This window comes from Elephantulus edwardii, unplaced genomic scaffold (assembly GCF_000299155.1).
Source record: "Elephantulus edwardii isolate Elephantulus edwardi_28Jun2011 unplaced genomic scaffold, EleEdw1.0 scaffold00194, whole genome shotgun sequence".
Taxonomy (NCBI): Eukaryota; Metazoa; Chordata; class Mammalia; order Macroscelidea; family Macroscelididae; genus Elephantulus; species Elephantulus edwardii.
In genome coordinates, this window is record NW_006399944.1 from 2425416 (window position 1) to 2442224 (window position 16809).

Sequence of the window (16809 nt, forward strand, 5' to 3'; positions counted from 1 at the left end):
TACATTTGCTTCAAGACTAAGTTTCATAGCAAACAAATTACAGCTTTTACTCAATAAAGAACAGTAAAATAATTCAAGTCAGTAGAAAAGAAAGAACATCAACCATATATAATTTATCATATACCTACACCAAGATCCCCAGAATTTAATTATGAAAATTTAAAGATCTTCTTTTTAAGCATGTCTTAGGAAAAACCAACCAAAGTAACTGGTATCTTAACTAAAAAGAAAATGCACACATATCAATACTTGACTTATCTGCAAAAAAATGGAATTATAGAGAAAATGACAGCAATTGTTTAAAAATTTTTTTAAATCAGTACATAAGTCAAAATACTTATCTGAAAAATTAAATAGCCTGAGGTATTTCCAATGCTAAATCAAATTTCTAAATGTTAACTACTATGAGAATGAAAATAGTCTTCTTTGATAATGTACAGTTGGTTTACAACTGAGGCAGAAAGTGAAGGTCGGCCAAATGGTCTTCCGATCTCACCTAGTCTATGAAGTATTTGCTTCAAGGGACAGAATCACATGTAAAATCACTTCAATGAGCTGGAGTTCCTGACTGAAACTACTTAACGAAATGGAAAAGAAATTTTTCATTCTATCTGGAACCTACTTGAACTCATTAGACATGACCGTCAATTTATTTTTTTTTTACCATTAATTTCTATGCTAGACTCCGCAAACATATTTTTAAAATAAAAGCTAAGCTTGACAGAGAATTTCATTGGTCAGACTGGATATATGAACCACCTCAATAAAGATGGTACTCTAAGCCTTTACACAGGACACGTAAAAATGATGAAGTATTTTATTTAGAATGGTCTTTCTTCATCTGTCTGTAACTTTGAATCCTGAAAGGATAACAAGGTATTATATTTTATACATTTTGCAATCCCTTTCTTCACATAATAGTCACACATATACAGCATTATGTGCCAATATAGTATTATCAACCTAGCATAAACATTTAAGCAGTAAACACATTTCACGTGAAAGGGGCTCGATGCATCATATGGCCTGTCCCAACAAAAAAGCAATTATCAGAATGCCATTTCAGCAGTTACATTGTTGATATGATCAATATAGGTAATTTGTTTTATACCCATCGTATATTTTCCTAAGTCATCCATAGGGAAGAAGCACAGGAAAAGATTGTTTTTTAAAAATGTGCCGACTTCAAAAATGACATACTAACCGAACATTAGCATTCGAAAGCTAGGATGAATAGGACTGGCCTTGATGCACATGCAGTAGATTTGTTTTCAGAATATAAAATTAAATGGTAATGTCAGCAGTATTACTACTGTTTCTATATTTATGATTAATTACTAGCAGTACAACTCCCAGAAGGAAGGAAATGGATCCAATTGTGATGTAAGCAATTCCCAAAAATGGATTTTTTCCTCCCATCCACGAAATAGTGCTCAAGATCATCCGTTTTCGTCCATCAAAAGTGTGTACAGGGTAATCTGAAGAGTGTATAGGAAGACTTTTCCATTTCTAGTTGCTGACTTTTTAAAGTTTCATTTCTAAATTGGCATTTAATTTGCTTATAATGTATTTATCTAATTCCATGATAAAAAGATACTTTACTCATATGTTTTGATTCACAAACATAATTCTTATCTTGAAGGACTGAGTTAATTAATTGTTAGTAATAAGATCAAGAATACTTTATAAGCCAAAACATTCAGATATAAGGGTTACATAATTTTTAACACATTTCTGTTCTCATTATACAGGAGGGACAGAGGTCACAAAAGGTAATGTCGAAAAATCTTTCAAGTGATCAGTAATGAAGTTCACAGAGGAAGAGAAAGCAGATTGACAGAGCAGAAGAAACTTGAAGAATCAAAGAACTGGACTTCTTGGTGAACTCAAACAGAATGTGTAGAAAAAATTACAGTTACAGAATATTAAAGGGTTCTAAGCACAAGCACAGGAAGCAGAATATTAAGGTCTTAAGCTGCTGATTTGGAGCAAAGATAAAGTTCAGGACGTGATGCAGAGTTGATGGCTAAACAGACTGGAAGTAAAAGATGAAGAACTTTGTATTCTTAGAGAGACTGTAAGAAATAAGGAACCAGTGTGCCAGATGAACTAGCTTCATGAACCAGTCCTAAAGCTCTGGGCAAAGTTGGAATAGAGAAAAAGTAGAACTAAATCTCAATTTAAAAAAATGTTTACAATCCTTCCATGAGCATCTTTTGTATCAAACGTTTGCCCCCACCTGCTTCTCTAGCTTCTAGAACTCTTTACTGTCCACAGAAGGAATCCTATGACCACAAATGGAAATCTGAGTCCACTAACATAGACTAATCTTAACCTGAGGCAGGAAGATTTTAAGAGTCTCTCGTGGCCTAGGGGTAAGAAGCTGCGCTGTAATCCTGAGGGCACGTAGTTCCAACCCACCACCAGCTGCTCTGAGGGAGAAGGATAAGCAATTTTCTTCCCGGAGATTAATTGCCTCTGAAAACTGCCTGGAAGGTCTGCTATGGGTTGGTTCTGACTCAACAGCTCAAAATAACAGCAACAGAGCACTTAAAGCACTTAGCTGTTAACAGAAAAACTAGCAGTTCCCTGGGAGGAAGATGTGGCAATGTGCACCTATACAAATTCATAGTATTAGAAACGTTATGGGACAGAACTACTCTGCCACACACGTCATTAGGAGCAGTAATCTATTTGACAGCAGTGGTTTTTAGTAATTAAACCAATATTTTGGGGGATTTACCCAGGCTATTCTCTGTGTATGTATATATCTCTGTGTGTGTGTGTGTGTGTGTGTGTGTGTGCGTGTATGTATGTATATATCTCAAGCCTGCAAAAGATAAGTATCTACCTTGGTTCTAGTTTCCCCTCAATACCTAATTTTGCTGACTAAAACTTGATGTTTGCAGGCCCAAATTCTTGCCATGTCAAACTACAGATATCCTGTCTTTCTCCTGACAATTTTCCACTCAGTATCAAGAATCCTACTGCAGACTATATAGATACATTGTTCGTTAGTTTACATACAGTTAAGTATGTTTCAGATAGTTCCCTGCTCGTTACTAGTGAGCATATGCCCTTACTCTTAAGATTAAAAACAAAACAGCAATTCAGATGCTGTGACAGAACTGCTCTCTACTTTGACTGTATCCTTTGGATAGTTCTTCCTATCAGCACCTGAACTGGGTCAGCCTGTCCAAAATTGTCCCATGGGATTTACTTTCAAAAAAAACATGATCTCTTTCACTCTGCCACTACCCAGCTAGATCAGTTATGTACTAAGGTGCCACAGCAAGAAGAGAGGAAAAAAACTGCAACAAAATCCTTACTCTAAATCTGGGTCACTAATTTACCACTTGCTAATCCATTTGAAAGCCAAAATTATATTCTTGTGGCTAATTTGGATGAACAAAAGATGCAAGCATAAAGATAATTTCTAAAAAACTTCTACCCATTGTCTTTGAGTAGGAACTGACTGGCAGTTGAAAGAGGTTATTCACTGCATGGGAAGAGACATCCCATCATCTTTCTCCAAAGGAGCAGTTAGTGGATTCAAACCTACCATTGAGTTGGCAACACAATTCCTTACCCAGTAAGACAGCACAGCTACCCATAGAGATGACTGAGGAGAAAACATTTAAAAGGTCAATATTTAGGAATTTCTTTTTCACTCATGATCTTTGGATTTTTTTTTTCATTTGTGACAGATACAAGTTACGAGCTAGGAACTGAAAGATGTTTAGTATTTATGAAGAAAGTAAGTGCCCTGTTTTTCCCTCCTAAGAATAATTTTTTTATCAAGATCAATAATAAGAAATGGTCTGACTGCCAGAATGAAGGATGCAGCCAATGACGGTGGCTCATCATAAAGCCATGGCATTTGAGCTTAATCTGAACTTTTCTTTTACTGCCTAGGTAATCTCAGGTAAATTAAGCATTATGTTCCTATATTCTTGTTTGTAACAAGATGATACTTGTCTTGTAAAGTTACATTTTAAATGAAATTATGTATGAAAGTTCTCACAATGTTAGTAAAGATTGAAAACACTCACCAGTACTGAATGAATATGTAGCCAAATTATTAATGTGAAATAATACAGTCAATGATAAACATGGTTTTAGCCTTTGAGCAGGGCACTTTGGTGACCTAGTGTTAAGAAGCTACATTTCACTGAACATAAGAAAATCAATGTAATTTCTCACACTAACAAAGCAAAGAATAAGAACCATATGATCCTATCTATTGATGCAGAAAAAGCCTTTGACAAAATCCAACATGCTTTCCTGATTAAAACACTCAGCAAAATAGGAATAAAGGGGAATTTCCTCAACATAGTAAAAAGCATATATGCAAAACTAAGAGTTATAATCATTCTCAATGGAGAGAGATTACAGGCACTCCCTTGAGACAAGAACTAGACAAGGATGCCCATTATCACCTCTTCTCTTCACTATTGGATTAGAAGCCTTAGCAAGAGCAGTAAGAGAAGGAAATAAGAGATATCCAAATTGGCAAAGAGGAGGTAAAGCTAGCTCTATATGAAGATGATATGATGTTATACTTAGAAAACCCTAGACTCTGTGAGAAATCTACTGGTCATATTTGGCCAATTCAGCAAAGTGGCAGAATACAAGACCAACATACAAAAATCAGTAGGATTTCTCTATAGTAACAAATACAGAAAAGGAGCTAAGAAAAAGAATACTCCCTACAATAGCTAATCACAAGATTAAATACTTGGGAGCAAATCTAGAGACACAAAAGACCTATAAAAAATTATAAAACATTACTACAAGAAACAAAAAGAGACTTGGAGAAATGAAGAATATACCATGCTCATGGATAAGGACTCAATATTGTGAAAATGACAATTCTACCAAAGGCAATCATCCCAATATAAATACCAATGCATTCTTCAATGAGATGGAAAAGGCAATTTCCAACTTTATTTGGAATGGAAAGAGACCCAGAGTAAGTAAAGTTCTCCTGAAAAAAGAGAAACAAGGTAGGAGGCATCACACTCCCTGATTTCAAATTGTACTAAACAGCCACGGTATCAAGACAGTTTGGCACTGGTAAAGTGACAGACACAAAGATAAGTGGAATAGAATTGAGAACTGAAAATCAGCTAGTCTACCAATGCTCAACTGATTTCTGACAAGGAGATGAACTCAGTTAAGTGGGGAAATGACGGTGTTGGCAAAATTGGAAAACCATTTGTAGAAAATTCAACCAAGACCCACATCTCACACCATTCACAACCACCAACTCAAGGTGTATCAAGAACCTAGGAGTAAAACCAAAGACCATAAACTTCATTAGAGAAAAGCTTGGAAGAATTCTAGAAGCCCTAATCCACAATATAAACAGTCTTCTTTTTTGCCTTGGTGCTTCCATCCAAGCAAGATGGGTCATCAGCAGCTCTACTGGAGTCACCCGCGAAAATTCGGCCAGGGCTCCCGCTCCTGCCGCGTGTGCTCAAACCGCCACGGACTGATCCGGAAATACGGACTGAATATGTGCCGCCAGTGTTTCCGGCAGTACGCCAAGGATATCGGCTTCATCAAGTTGGACTAAGTGATCTTTCTTGGATTGCCTACCCGAGACCTCTACATGGCAAGAAACAAGTTCTCCAGTTTGTACATAAAATAAAATTTCAGTTACAATAATGTGAAGAAAAAAAAAAAAGAAAAAAAAAATATAAACAGTCTTCCAAGCATAATGAAAAATCTACAACCAGGATAGAATAAAATAGATGAATGAGACTTTCTAGGAATCAAATCGTTATGCACATTAAAAAACTTCTCCAGCAGGGTAAAAAAGAAATCCACAGACTGGGGAAAAATATTTGGTAATGACATGTCTGATAAGGGACTTATATCTAAAATTTAAAGACTACTCCAGCACCTCAACAAGAAAAAGGTAAATAACCCATACACAAAATGGGCTACTTCACCAAAGAAGACATTCAGATGGCAAATACATGAAGAAATGTTCAAAACCCCTAACAGAGAGATGCAAATCAAACCTACTATGAGGTATCATCTCACTCCAGCAACAATAGCAAAATTCAACAGAACAGCAAATAATAAATGCTGATGTGGTTGTGGAGAGACTGGAACCCTTTTTATTCATTGATGGTGGGAGTGCAAAATGGTGCAACCACTATGGAAGGGAGCTAGGCACTTTTTTAAAAAGTTGGGAATAGAAATATCATCTGACTCAGCAATTCCACTACTGGAAATACAACCTAAAGAAACCAGAACCTCCATCCAAACAGATATAAGCACACTCCTTATTTATTAAGCTGCCCCATGTTTATACAATAGCAAAGAGATGGAAACAACCCAAATGCCCATCAACAAATTAATGGATAGAAAAACTAAGATATATTCATACAATGGAATATTAAGTAGATTTTGGGGAAGCAGGAGTGGCATCCACACTTCCTAAATAAAATGCCTCCAGAAATTCTATGAACTTTGATAAATGTCAATAGTTGTGGAAGGGCTTCGGGTCTTTTGTTCATAGGGTCACTATAAGTTGTGCTCAACTTGAAGGCAATCAACAAACAACAACAACTGAAAAATAACTCATAAAATATTATACAGCATGGGGGACCCTGGAGAACATCATGCTGGGTGGAAATATATCAGTCACAAAAGGACAAATACTGCATAGCACCACTGTAATAAAGCAAGTCTGAGATAGGGGATTGGGAGGAGAATAGTATAAGAGTGGATAGATAATGACCATTGCATTGGAACAGATGAAGGAAAGAACTGTTTAAAACGAATATAAGATTAGGCATTATACGTAGAATAACAGCCCCAAACAAGAGTTACATCATTGAAAAGAGGACTGGGGAGGAGAGGGGAGGTAGGTAGCTGTGCAACAATGAGTATTTTTTTTGTTGTTTTAATAAAAGGTTTACTTGAGGAGTGGCAAGGGAGGGAGAGGGGGTAAAATGTGCAACAATGAATAAATGAATGAAAATCTATATTCTCTGTAAAAGTTCATTAAAATGACAATTAAAATAAATCTTTATTTTTTTTAAAAAGCTGCGCTGCAAAGCAAAAGGCACAATGTTCAAACCAGCTGCTCCACAGGAGAAGGATGGGCAATGTCCTCTCACTGATTAACTAACGTGATGAATTTGCTAGAGGGGGAGGTGAGTTGGTTCCAACTAGGTGCACACCAGCAACAACAACAACAAAAACAACATCCTTTGAGAAGAGTAATGAACAACTAAATAATCATGAGTTATGAACAATTATGCTGGTAAGAACAAATATTGATTTTCACAATCCAAAATTTTCTACAGAAATGGCAGTACCAGCATCATGTATTTCAAATAAGGTACACTTGCTAGCCTCTGCCTTAAGTTCAACTACAATCACCCTACTAAAAGTTGTTGTTGTTGTTATGTGCCGTCGAGTCGTTTGCGACTCACAGCGACCCTATGTACAACAGCCCTAAACCCTGCTCTACCCTGTGCCAATCTCATTGCCTCTGACACGCCCATCCCGATTACCCCAGTCGAATCAATCCACCTCATAGAGGGTCTTCCCTTCATGCGCTGTCTCTCTACTCTACCCAGCATGATGTCCCTCTCTGAAGACCTGTCTCTCCTTACAACATGTCCAAAGTATGTCAGACGAAGCCCCAGAATCCTTGCCTCCAAGGAGCAGCCTGGTTTAACCCTCTCTAGGATGAATCTGTTTGTTTTCTTGGCAGTCCATGGTAAAAGTAGATAATTTACTAATGGATCCGGTATCTACATTTTAAAGAATGTTTACCGAATGATTGGTTTAAGTCCTAGAATAAATTAAGAAATCAGGACATTTTTGGAAGATATAAGTAAAAAGATGTCTATAATGTGTAAATTTTAAAATAAATATGTAGATTAAAATATAGTCATACATACACACAATGCATTCACATAAAAATGTAGAGATGAAAACTAAAGCACAATTTGTTATATCACAAGGCTGAAATACACCCACTTTAAGTTCTGTGAATTTGTATGCATATATAACCAAAAAAAGGATACTGTATGTGATGTTCAAATAGTATCGTCCAGCTGGTAAAGTTGGATGTAAATCATCTGTCCGCTCTATAAGACGATATAACTTACGGAAAGTGGGTAATGCTGCAGTACGCATCCAAACAATGAAATCCTCATTTATGAACCCATTATTATCTGGGTCAGAATCCAGCATGTATACTGGCTTAAGCCAGTTTACTGGCTTTGTTGTACCTTAAAAAGGGAGGAAGAGATAAACAGATACAATATTCAATTTTCTTAAGAGTTACAACCTATAATCAGTATTTCCTCTTATTTTCAAATGTAAAAATATATTCTTAAAAAACAAAAATCTAGACAGTAATCAATTACTCATGTAACAATTTAATAATGGATTACAAATAGTTGGTTAAGAATTATCTCAAGGGGGAGGGCTGGGCGGGGAGAGAAGTGTAGCACTGAATGAATGTAAATCCAAAACCTCCGTAAATGTTCATGAAAATTATTTTTTAAAAAAATTATCTCAAAAGAATACTAGAGTATTAAGTAGATATGAGAAGCAGACTACATACTGTACATACATAATCGTAAAAAATATTTTATTATAAGATAGTATAGAAATAAAAACATTTAGATAATAAATCATCCTTCTTTAAAGAAAGTTTTGCTGCAGTAAAATTATACATGTCTTTCAGAATTACAGGTTCACTGAACAATGTACATTTTACCTAACTTGGTACGAAGGTATGAAAAGTAAATTTTATTTTTTAAAAAAACCACAAATAATTCTAAAAATTAAAAAAAATTAAGATACTTCATTAAAATCCTGAGCATTCTTAAAAGTTTACATATCTTAAAGGAATACCACTTCACCTTTAAACCGTTCTTCTAGATTTTCTCCTCCAGGGGGGTTTCGGAATTTCACATTTTTATCAGTCCACCAAGCAATACCTTTCTTTTTCAATGTAATAGGCATAGGATCAGCAGATTCATTGCTAATCATGAACAATTCTAATGTATCTACACAAGAAAAGGAAAATAGGGCTAATTATAAACTGAAAATACATAGTACTTGTTCTATTTCATGAGGCATGAGGATCTTGTATTTGCTCTTAAAAGTAATTGTGATAGACATCTTTTTTATTATTCAAGTATGAATTAACTTTGATAATAATAAGCAAGGTACATCTGTGTCAACTAGCTACTGAGCAGTTGGAATATGTCTGTTCTAAATAGTTACGTGCTGTGAGCATAAAATACACATTAGGTATCAGTGACTTTTTTGTTGTTACGTGTTGTTGAGTTGATACCAACTCGGATTTTCAAAGGCTATAAATTACACAGGAGGAGATGTCCATCTTTCTCCTCCACAGCAGTGGTGGATTTGAACCATATATACCTGTGGGTTCACAACACAACTCTTAACTTCGAGGCCACAAGAGCTCCCCCTTATCAACTGACTTACTTAATAAAAAAAAAGTACAAATTGTATTAATAACTTTTAGATATTAATTACATGCTGAAATGTTAATGTATTAAATATATTGGGTTAAATACAATTTATTAAAATATATTTTTTCAATGTAGTTTCTAGAATATTTAAAATTACATACATGATTCACATTTATGGTTCATATTACACTTATATGGACAGTGCTACTCTAAATTACTTCCTATCACTCTTTTTCAATAGTATACATGGTATCAAAAGGCATTCTGAATTTATTTTTTATAAAATATGAAGGCAAATCCAATATATTTTGCTCAGCATTGTTTTCTTCTCAAGCATAAAAACCTCAAAACGGAATGTTCAAAAGAAAGTCACAAGACACTAGAATACTTTACCTAATGCTTAATGTAGTTTTCTAAAGCTTAGTGAACTTCTCCATTGCCATGTTTACTAGATTATACACTCTTATAGATCATACAAATTATACTAAATGTATATATTTTATCTGTATCATACCATTAAACATGCTGTTGGCAATAGCTCCACAAGGAGCAATTGGTTTGTCTTCATTTCTTCGGTAAGGCTCACATTCCTTACTGGGATTCTGAGTTTTAGGAGAAAAAGTGAGAAATTATTGCCCAAGCCTCTGGGTGAATCCTATAGCTAACAGTGATTATTTACTAAAAACTCAAACTATACCTGTTTCCCACCTGTAATATATACAAAGTGGGTCTGCAAACTATTAAACTATTAAGAAACATGTTTTACATTTGTATTAAAAATTAAAAAGTGGGTCTGTAAATTATTAAACTATAAACTATTAAAAAATATGTAAGTACTCAAAATATACTCCTCAATGTTACTTTGTTATCTCTCATGTAACTTCTATTGCTTGTTTTCTTTTACCATATATGAATACATCAAATTGTAATAATTTTTATTATCAACACAGAAAGAGTAATCACAAAGCGTCCTCTCCAAGAAAAATTAAAAGTGGCCTATTATCAATCAAGTTGTGACATAACGAAAACAAAAACAAATAAATAAAAACAATTCCTTCCTGTCAAGTCAAAACCAACTTATAGCTGACCCTCCAGTGGAGATGATCCTTTTTTCTCCCAAAGTCGCTGGTAAATTAAAAACATCAGAGAAGTGCTGCCTTTGGGTTAGCAGTGCAACTCCGTGCAGATGATATCATCACACCTTTTAAACTGGAAGTAAAGGAAACAGCGATTCTAATTTCAAATATGTATTATACGGCCCTGCCAAAGGTCTAAATTTGCAGGATCCTAACTGGTGGCCTAGTGTTAAGAAGCTGCACTGCAATCCCAAAGGTGGTGGCTATTGTTGTTATGTGTCTTTGAGTCACCTGCCATTCATAATGGCCCCATGTACAACAGCCCTGAAAACTGCTCTATCCTGTGTCAACCTTACTGTCTCTTACACACCTAACCCCATTATCCCAGTCACCTAATCAATCCATCTCATCAAGGGTCTTACTCTCTTTTGCTGTCCCTTCATCGTTCCAAGAATGAGGTCCCTCTCCAAGGACTGGTCCCTCCTTGCAACATGACCAAAGTATGTCTGATCAATGCTCAGAATCCTTGCCTCCAAGGGGCAGCCTGATTCTACCCTTTCCAAGACAAACCTGTTTGTTCTTCTAGCAGTCCATGGTATATTCAATATTCTTCTCCAGAACCACAGCTAAAAGGCAACAATTCTCTTTCTATAATCCACAGTCATTGCCTTGCTCTCTGATGCATAGTAAGCAACTGTGAAGACTATGGCCTGGAACAGGCATACCTTAGTCTCCATACTGTCATCAATGCTCTTCAGTACTCTGGAGAGGTCCTTGACAGCAGATTTTCCCAATGCAATTCATCTCCTGATTTCCTGGTTGCTGGTACCAAGAGTGTGGATTGTGGAGACGAGCAAACTAAAGCTGTCAACAATCTCAATCTCTTCACCATCTATCATGATGCTGCCAATCAGCCCAGTGGTAAGAATCTCTGTTTTCTTGATGACTCTGAATACTGTAATAGAGCACCAAGAAGCCAAAGCAAAGGAAAGAAATCAAGAAATTAAGGAGCTGAACAGAAGATTTCAAAGGACAGCTCAGGAAGACAAAGCAAAGTATTACAATGAAATGTACAAAGAGCTGAAATCAGAAAATCAAAAAGGGCCAAACTCACTCAGCATTTCTTAAGCTGAAGGAATTGAAAAAAAATTCAAGCCTTAAATTGCAATATTTAAGGGTGCTTTAGGCAGAATATGAAATGATCCAGAAAGAATTAAAAGAAGATGAAAGGATTATACATTCACTGTACCAAAAGGAATTGTCTGACACAGAAGTATTTAATGAAACAACATATGAGCAAAGGAGTGCCTGTGGTGATGAAGGAAGAAGACTGAAAGAACTGGCAATAAACAAGGCCCCAGGAATTGACGGCATACCAACAGACAAATTTCCATAAACGGACACTTCCCTGTATGTTCACCAAGTTGTGCCAAGAAATCTGGAGGACAACCACCCGGCCAAATGACTGGAAGAGATCCATATTAGTTCCCATTCCAAAGAAAGGTGACCCGACAGAGTGTGGAATTTATTGAACAATAATATCGTTAATAATAATTCCAAAGGTACATGGTTCAATTCCATCAGATGCTTTGTGGAAGAAGGATGGGCAATCTCTTCTTTTTCTTTTGTAATGTATCGCCTCCAAAATTCACTGGAGGTTCAGCTATGGGTCAGTTCCAATTTGACAGTAAAAGCACTACTTAAAAAAAAATAAACATGTTCAAGATGTTGATGTTATGTGCTGTCTGTCAAGTTGCCTGTGACCCATAGTAACCCTATGTACAGCAGCTCTAAACCCTGCCTTGTCCTGAGTCAGTCTCACTAATTCCGAAACACCAACCTCCATTGCCCCAGTCACTGTATCAAATCCATCTTATCCTAGGTCTTCCTCTCCTGCAATGTCCCTCCATACTTCCAAGAATGATGTCCTTCTCCAAGGACTGGTTTCTCCTGGCCACATGTCCAAAGTATGTGAGACAGCTTCAAAATCCTAGTCTCTAAGGAGAAACTTTGTTTCACCCTCTCCAAGACAGACCTATTTGTTTTATTGGCAGTTTATGGTATGTTAGGACTCTTCTCCAGCACCACAATTTGAAGGCATTGATTCTTCTTCTGTCATCCTTAGTCATTATCCCACTTTCTGATGCATAGCAAGTAAATGTGAAGACCATGGTCTGCATTAGGCGCACCTTAGTCTCTAGACTGACATCGTTGGTTTTCAGCACTCTGGAGTGATCCCTGAGAACAGATTTTCCCAATGCAATTTGCCCTATTATCTCCTGACTGCTGGTACTGAGGGTGCCATCTCTTGTGTTATAAAAGGAAAGCCTTCGAATGTCCATAACCAGGAAAATGGCTGCTCTGGTAATAGGATGTTCACCCTTGGAAATGCTGGAGGCTCTGTGCTGGTGCACATACATTGCCATGATGTGGCATCTACTTTAAGGCACCTGATTTGATTTAGCCAGTGTGAAGCATTTTTAAAAAAAATTACTTAGGTAACAACATATGTGTCAGTAAAACTGTGTTCATAATGATGATATCATGATCAAGTAGAAAATCTTAAATTTTATAATCTTGGGTGAAATTTCATGCTTGAAAAAGAAAGTATATGTATATAAACTCCTTTATTGTGGCTCTTTATTTCCTATTACAGTTGTACCTGCATCTCCTTTGTTACATTATGAACACAGTTTTACTGACACGATGTTATCTAAGTTTGTGTTTTTTTGTTTTTTTTTCTAATGTGCTACACACTGGCTAAATCAAATCAGATGCCTTAAAGGAGGTTCCAAGTCATGACAATGTGTGCACATTAGAGTGTAACTGTACTACATCAGGATTTCAACGGCTGGTTTAGAAGAAGTTATCTGGTAGGCCTTCTTCTGAGGTGCCTATAGATAGACCAGAATTTCCAATTTTCCAGTTAGCAGCCAAGCATGTAAATTACTACACTGTTCAGGGATTCTAAGATGGGGCAGGCATTTGGCATGTGATGAAGGAAGTTATATTCTGGCTGAATGATCTTACACTGCAGTTGAGGAAACAGATAAATATAAATGATGCATTAAAGTGTTACGAAAATACCATGTGGATGACTAATGGAGGGGTAGGGATAGACTCTACAGTAAGGAGAGAATGTGTCATGTAAGATCTAAAGAAAAGGAGGAGGACCTGGTCATGTGAAAGATGGCAGAGGAGAGATTTAAGCAGAGACAAGGCATATGCCACTAAGAAACAATTTGCTATTTCCGAGGCCATACACAGATAGCTGGGGTAAGGTAAGAAGGATAAGGGAACATGATGATAGTGGAGTGACTCTCATTTGGAGATTTTATTCCAAATGCTAGCTAACCATTTAAAGATGTTAAGGATGAATTTAGAATGCCAGCTCTAAGGGAAAGCACTCTCTCAAAGTCTTCTAGTTCTAGGGGTTTTCCAGCACAAGAACCAGGATTCAAAAGGATGTGTTTCAACCAAATGGACTGAGAAATTGTGGTACATTCACATGATGGAATACTACGCAGCACTCATCAGCCAGGATTTTAAAAAAATACTACATAACTTAGAAGAGATGGAGAATTATGCAGAGTGAAAGCCTCACAAACACCAATACTGCGTAAGACAATTATTATAAAAATAGAAGGGAAACTAGTAAAACATGTTTCAGGGTCCAAGAAGAGGGAGGGAGTAGAGGGGTGAGATAGGTAGGGAGGAGGGTCACAATTTGGTTGATGGAAGGATAGGGTAAAGGAAATGGGAAAGACCTGGCAGGGTCTGGGAATGATTGCATGGAACATTAACTTCAATGGAGGAAGGTGTGAAACACAATGTATACGAATTTAAGAGGGGGAAAAAAGGATTTTTTTTAAAAAAGATGTTAAAGGCAGAAGTGCTATTTATTAAACATTGCTAAAGCTGAGATGTGGATAATGGTCTAGAAGGAAAGGGGAGAGTGCCTGATATGAGGAAATAAGTTTGTAAAGGAAATTGAGAGATGATGACTATGAACAGGGTAAGATAAAGTATGTACAAAGTTCTTTTAGAGCCCTAAAAAAGAAAAGTTGTTTTGTCTTAAGAATACTCAAGAAAACAAAAGGTCTTGAGTAGACTTACAGAGAAAAGTAAGAAGTGCATTCTAGTCAAATAAAATGGCAAACCTTAAAATGGGCAGATTACATGTACTGTTTTTAACAACAGCAAATACAGCCTTGGGCAACTAATCCAAAAGTGCATTAAAAGATAGTGAATGAAGAAAAACAAAATTAGTGTGTAAGACAATGAAGCTGAAAACAATTTGATGCCAAATTTTTAACAGCTTTACATAAAATTCTAATTAGGACTTTAATCTCTATCAATTATTCAAATCTTTAAAATTTTTGAAAGCCATTAGATCTTAAAAGAGTCCTGTCTAGTGTAGTCCAAGGGTCAGCAAATGACAGCCTGCAAGTAAAATCTAGACTACTATTCAGCTTTATTTATAAATAAAGTTTAATTAGAACAAGCAACATACATTGATTTACGTATTGTCTACAGCTGCTTTCAGGTCCCTCATTGGTGGTGGTGGTGTTAGGTGCCATCAAGATGAGTACAACTCATAACAACTCTAGGGACAATAATCTGAACTCTGTCCTATCCTGTGCTATCCTCACCATCTCTGAAACACTTGAGCCCAATGCTGCAGTCACTATGTCAACCATCTGAGAGTCTTTCTCTCTTTGACTGAACCTCCCTTCTTTAAAGAATAACTTCTTCTAACAACATGCCCCAAGTATGTGAGACACAGCTTTGTCATATTTGCCTCCAAGGAGTATACTGGCTGCACTTTTTTCAACACATATCTGTTCTTTTGGCAGCACACTGTATATTTAATATTCTTCTTCAACACCACAGCTCAGCAAGTGATGTAACACATGGCCTGACTCAGATGCACTTTAGTCTTCAAACTGACATCATTGCTCTTCAGTAATCTGGAATGGTGCCTTACAGTAGCCCTGCCCAATACGATAGGTCTCCTGATTTCCTGACTGCTGGTACCAAGGATGTTGACTGTGTATCCAAATAAAATTAAATCACTGACCATTTCAATCTTTTCTCCATCTATCATGACATTGCTTATCAGTCATTGGTTAAAGATTTTTGTCTTCTTGACGCTGAGATTCAATCCATACTCAAGACTGTAGTCCTTCATCTTCTACAGCAAGTATTTCAAGACCTCTTCACTTTCAGAAAGCAACGTTGTGTTAATCTACATAATGCAGGTTGCTGATAAGTCTTCCTCTAATACCAATGCCATATTCTTCTTCACAGAGTCCAACTTCTTGAAGATTTGCTCAGTATATAGATTGAACAGGTATGGAAAAAGGATACAATCTTGATGCACACTTTTTCTGATTTCAAACCAAGTTGTGTTCCCCTTGCTCTGTTCAAACAGCTTCTTGGTCTGGGCATAGGTTTCACATAAGCAAAGTGTTCTGGAATTCCCATTCTTCTCAATGTTGCCACAATTTGTTGTGATCCAAACAGTCAAATGCCTTTGCATAGTCAATAAGACACAGATAGACATGCTTCTGAAATTTCTTTGCTTTCAGACTAGGACTTGCATTCTTTAAGATTCTCACTCATCTAGAATTAGCAAGAAACCAATGAGGATAACCTAATGAAGTTATGTATTTATTAAATCTCTTGTGGTCATAACATAATCCTGACTTGCATTTACATGCCAATTCTAAAAAATCAACAGATTACTAACTTGCTCTGTGTTTCTGAACTTTTACTGCATTGGTAGCAATGAAATAAGATACATAGCTGTCAACCAGAAGAATTTATTTTAAAAAAGATATTCTAGAGCTTCATGTTTTCAATCAATCACCATATCAATCCACCTCACTGAGGGTCTTCCTCTCCTTCACCGACTCTCCACCCTTTCCAGCATTATGTCCCTCTCCAAGGAAGAGCCCCTCCTAGCAACATGTCCAAAGTATGTGAGGCAAAGTCTCATCATTTTTGCCTCCAAAGAACACTCTGACTGCACCTCTCCAAGAAGAAGAGAAAGACCCTCAGCCAAGTCAACTTACACGGTGACAGCTGCAATGGGTTCCCGTGTGTCAAGAAGTGTGAGAAGGGTACAGGATAGAACAGGGTTTAGATCTTTTGTTCAGAGGGTCACGGTAAGTTTTACTTGACTTAATGACACCTAACAACTACAATCTAACATGTTTTCAAAAAGTTTCTCAGGCAATTCTTAAGTCAAT

The 16809-nt window shown here is 36.5% G+C and overlaps 1 protein-coding gene across 2 annotated transcripts in view; it reads right to left on the reverse strand.

Moving 5' to 3' along the window:
* Positions 1–760: 760 nt before the first annotated feature.
* The window catches only part of TMEM30A (transmembrane protein 30A), a 43836-nt gene continuing 27787 nt past the window's right edge, over positions 761–16809 (reverse strand). Inside the window, exons 3-6 of one of the 2 annotated variants that reach the window (XM_006896959.1) lie at positions 9994–10081; positions 8901–9047; positions 8055–8261; positions 761–1478 (exon numbers count right to left, since the gene is read on the reverse strand). In XM_006896959.1, the coding sequence (XP_006897021.1) occupies positions 1285–1478; positions 8055–8261; positions 8901–9047; positions 9994–10081 (636 nt within the window). In that variant the 3' untranslated portion in view covers positions 761–1284. The remainder of the gene's footprint in view (positions 1479–8054; positions 8262–8900; positions 9048–9993; positions 10082–16809) is intronic. The other variant, XM_006896960.1, reaches the window with a different exon arrangement.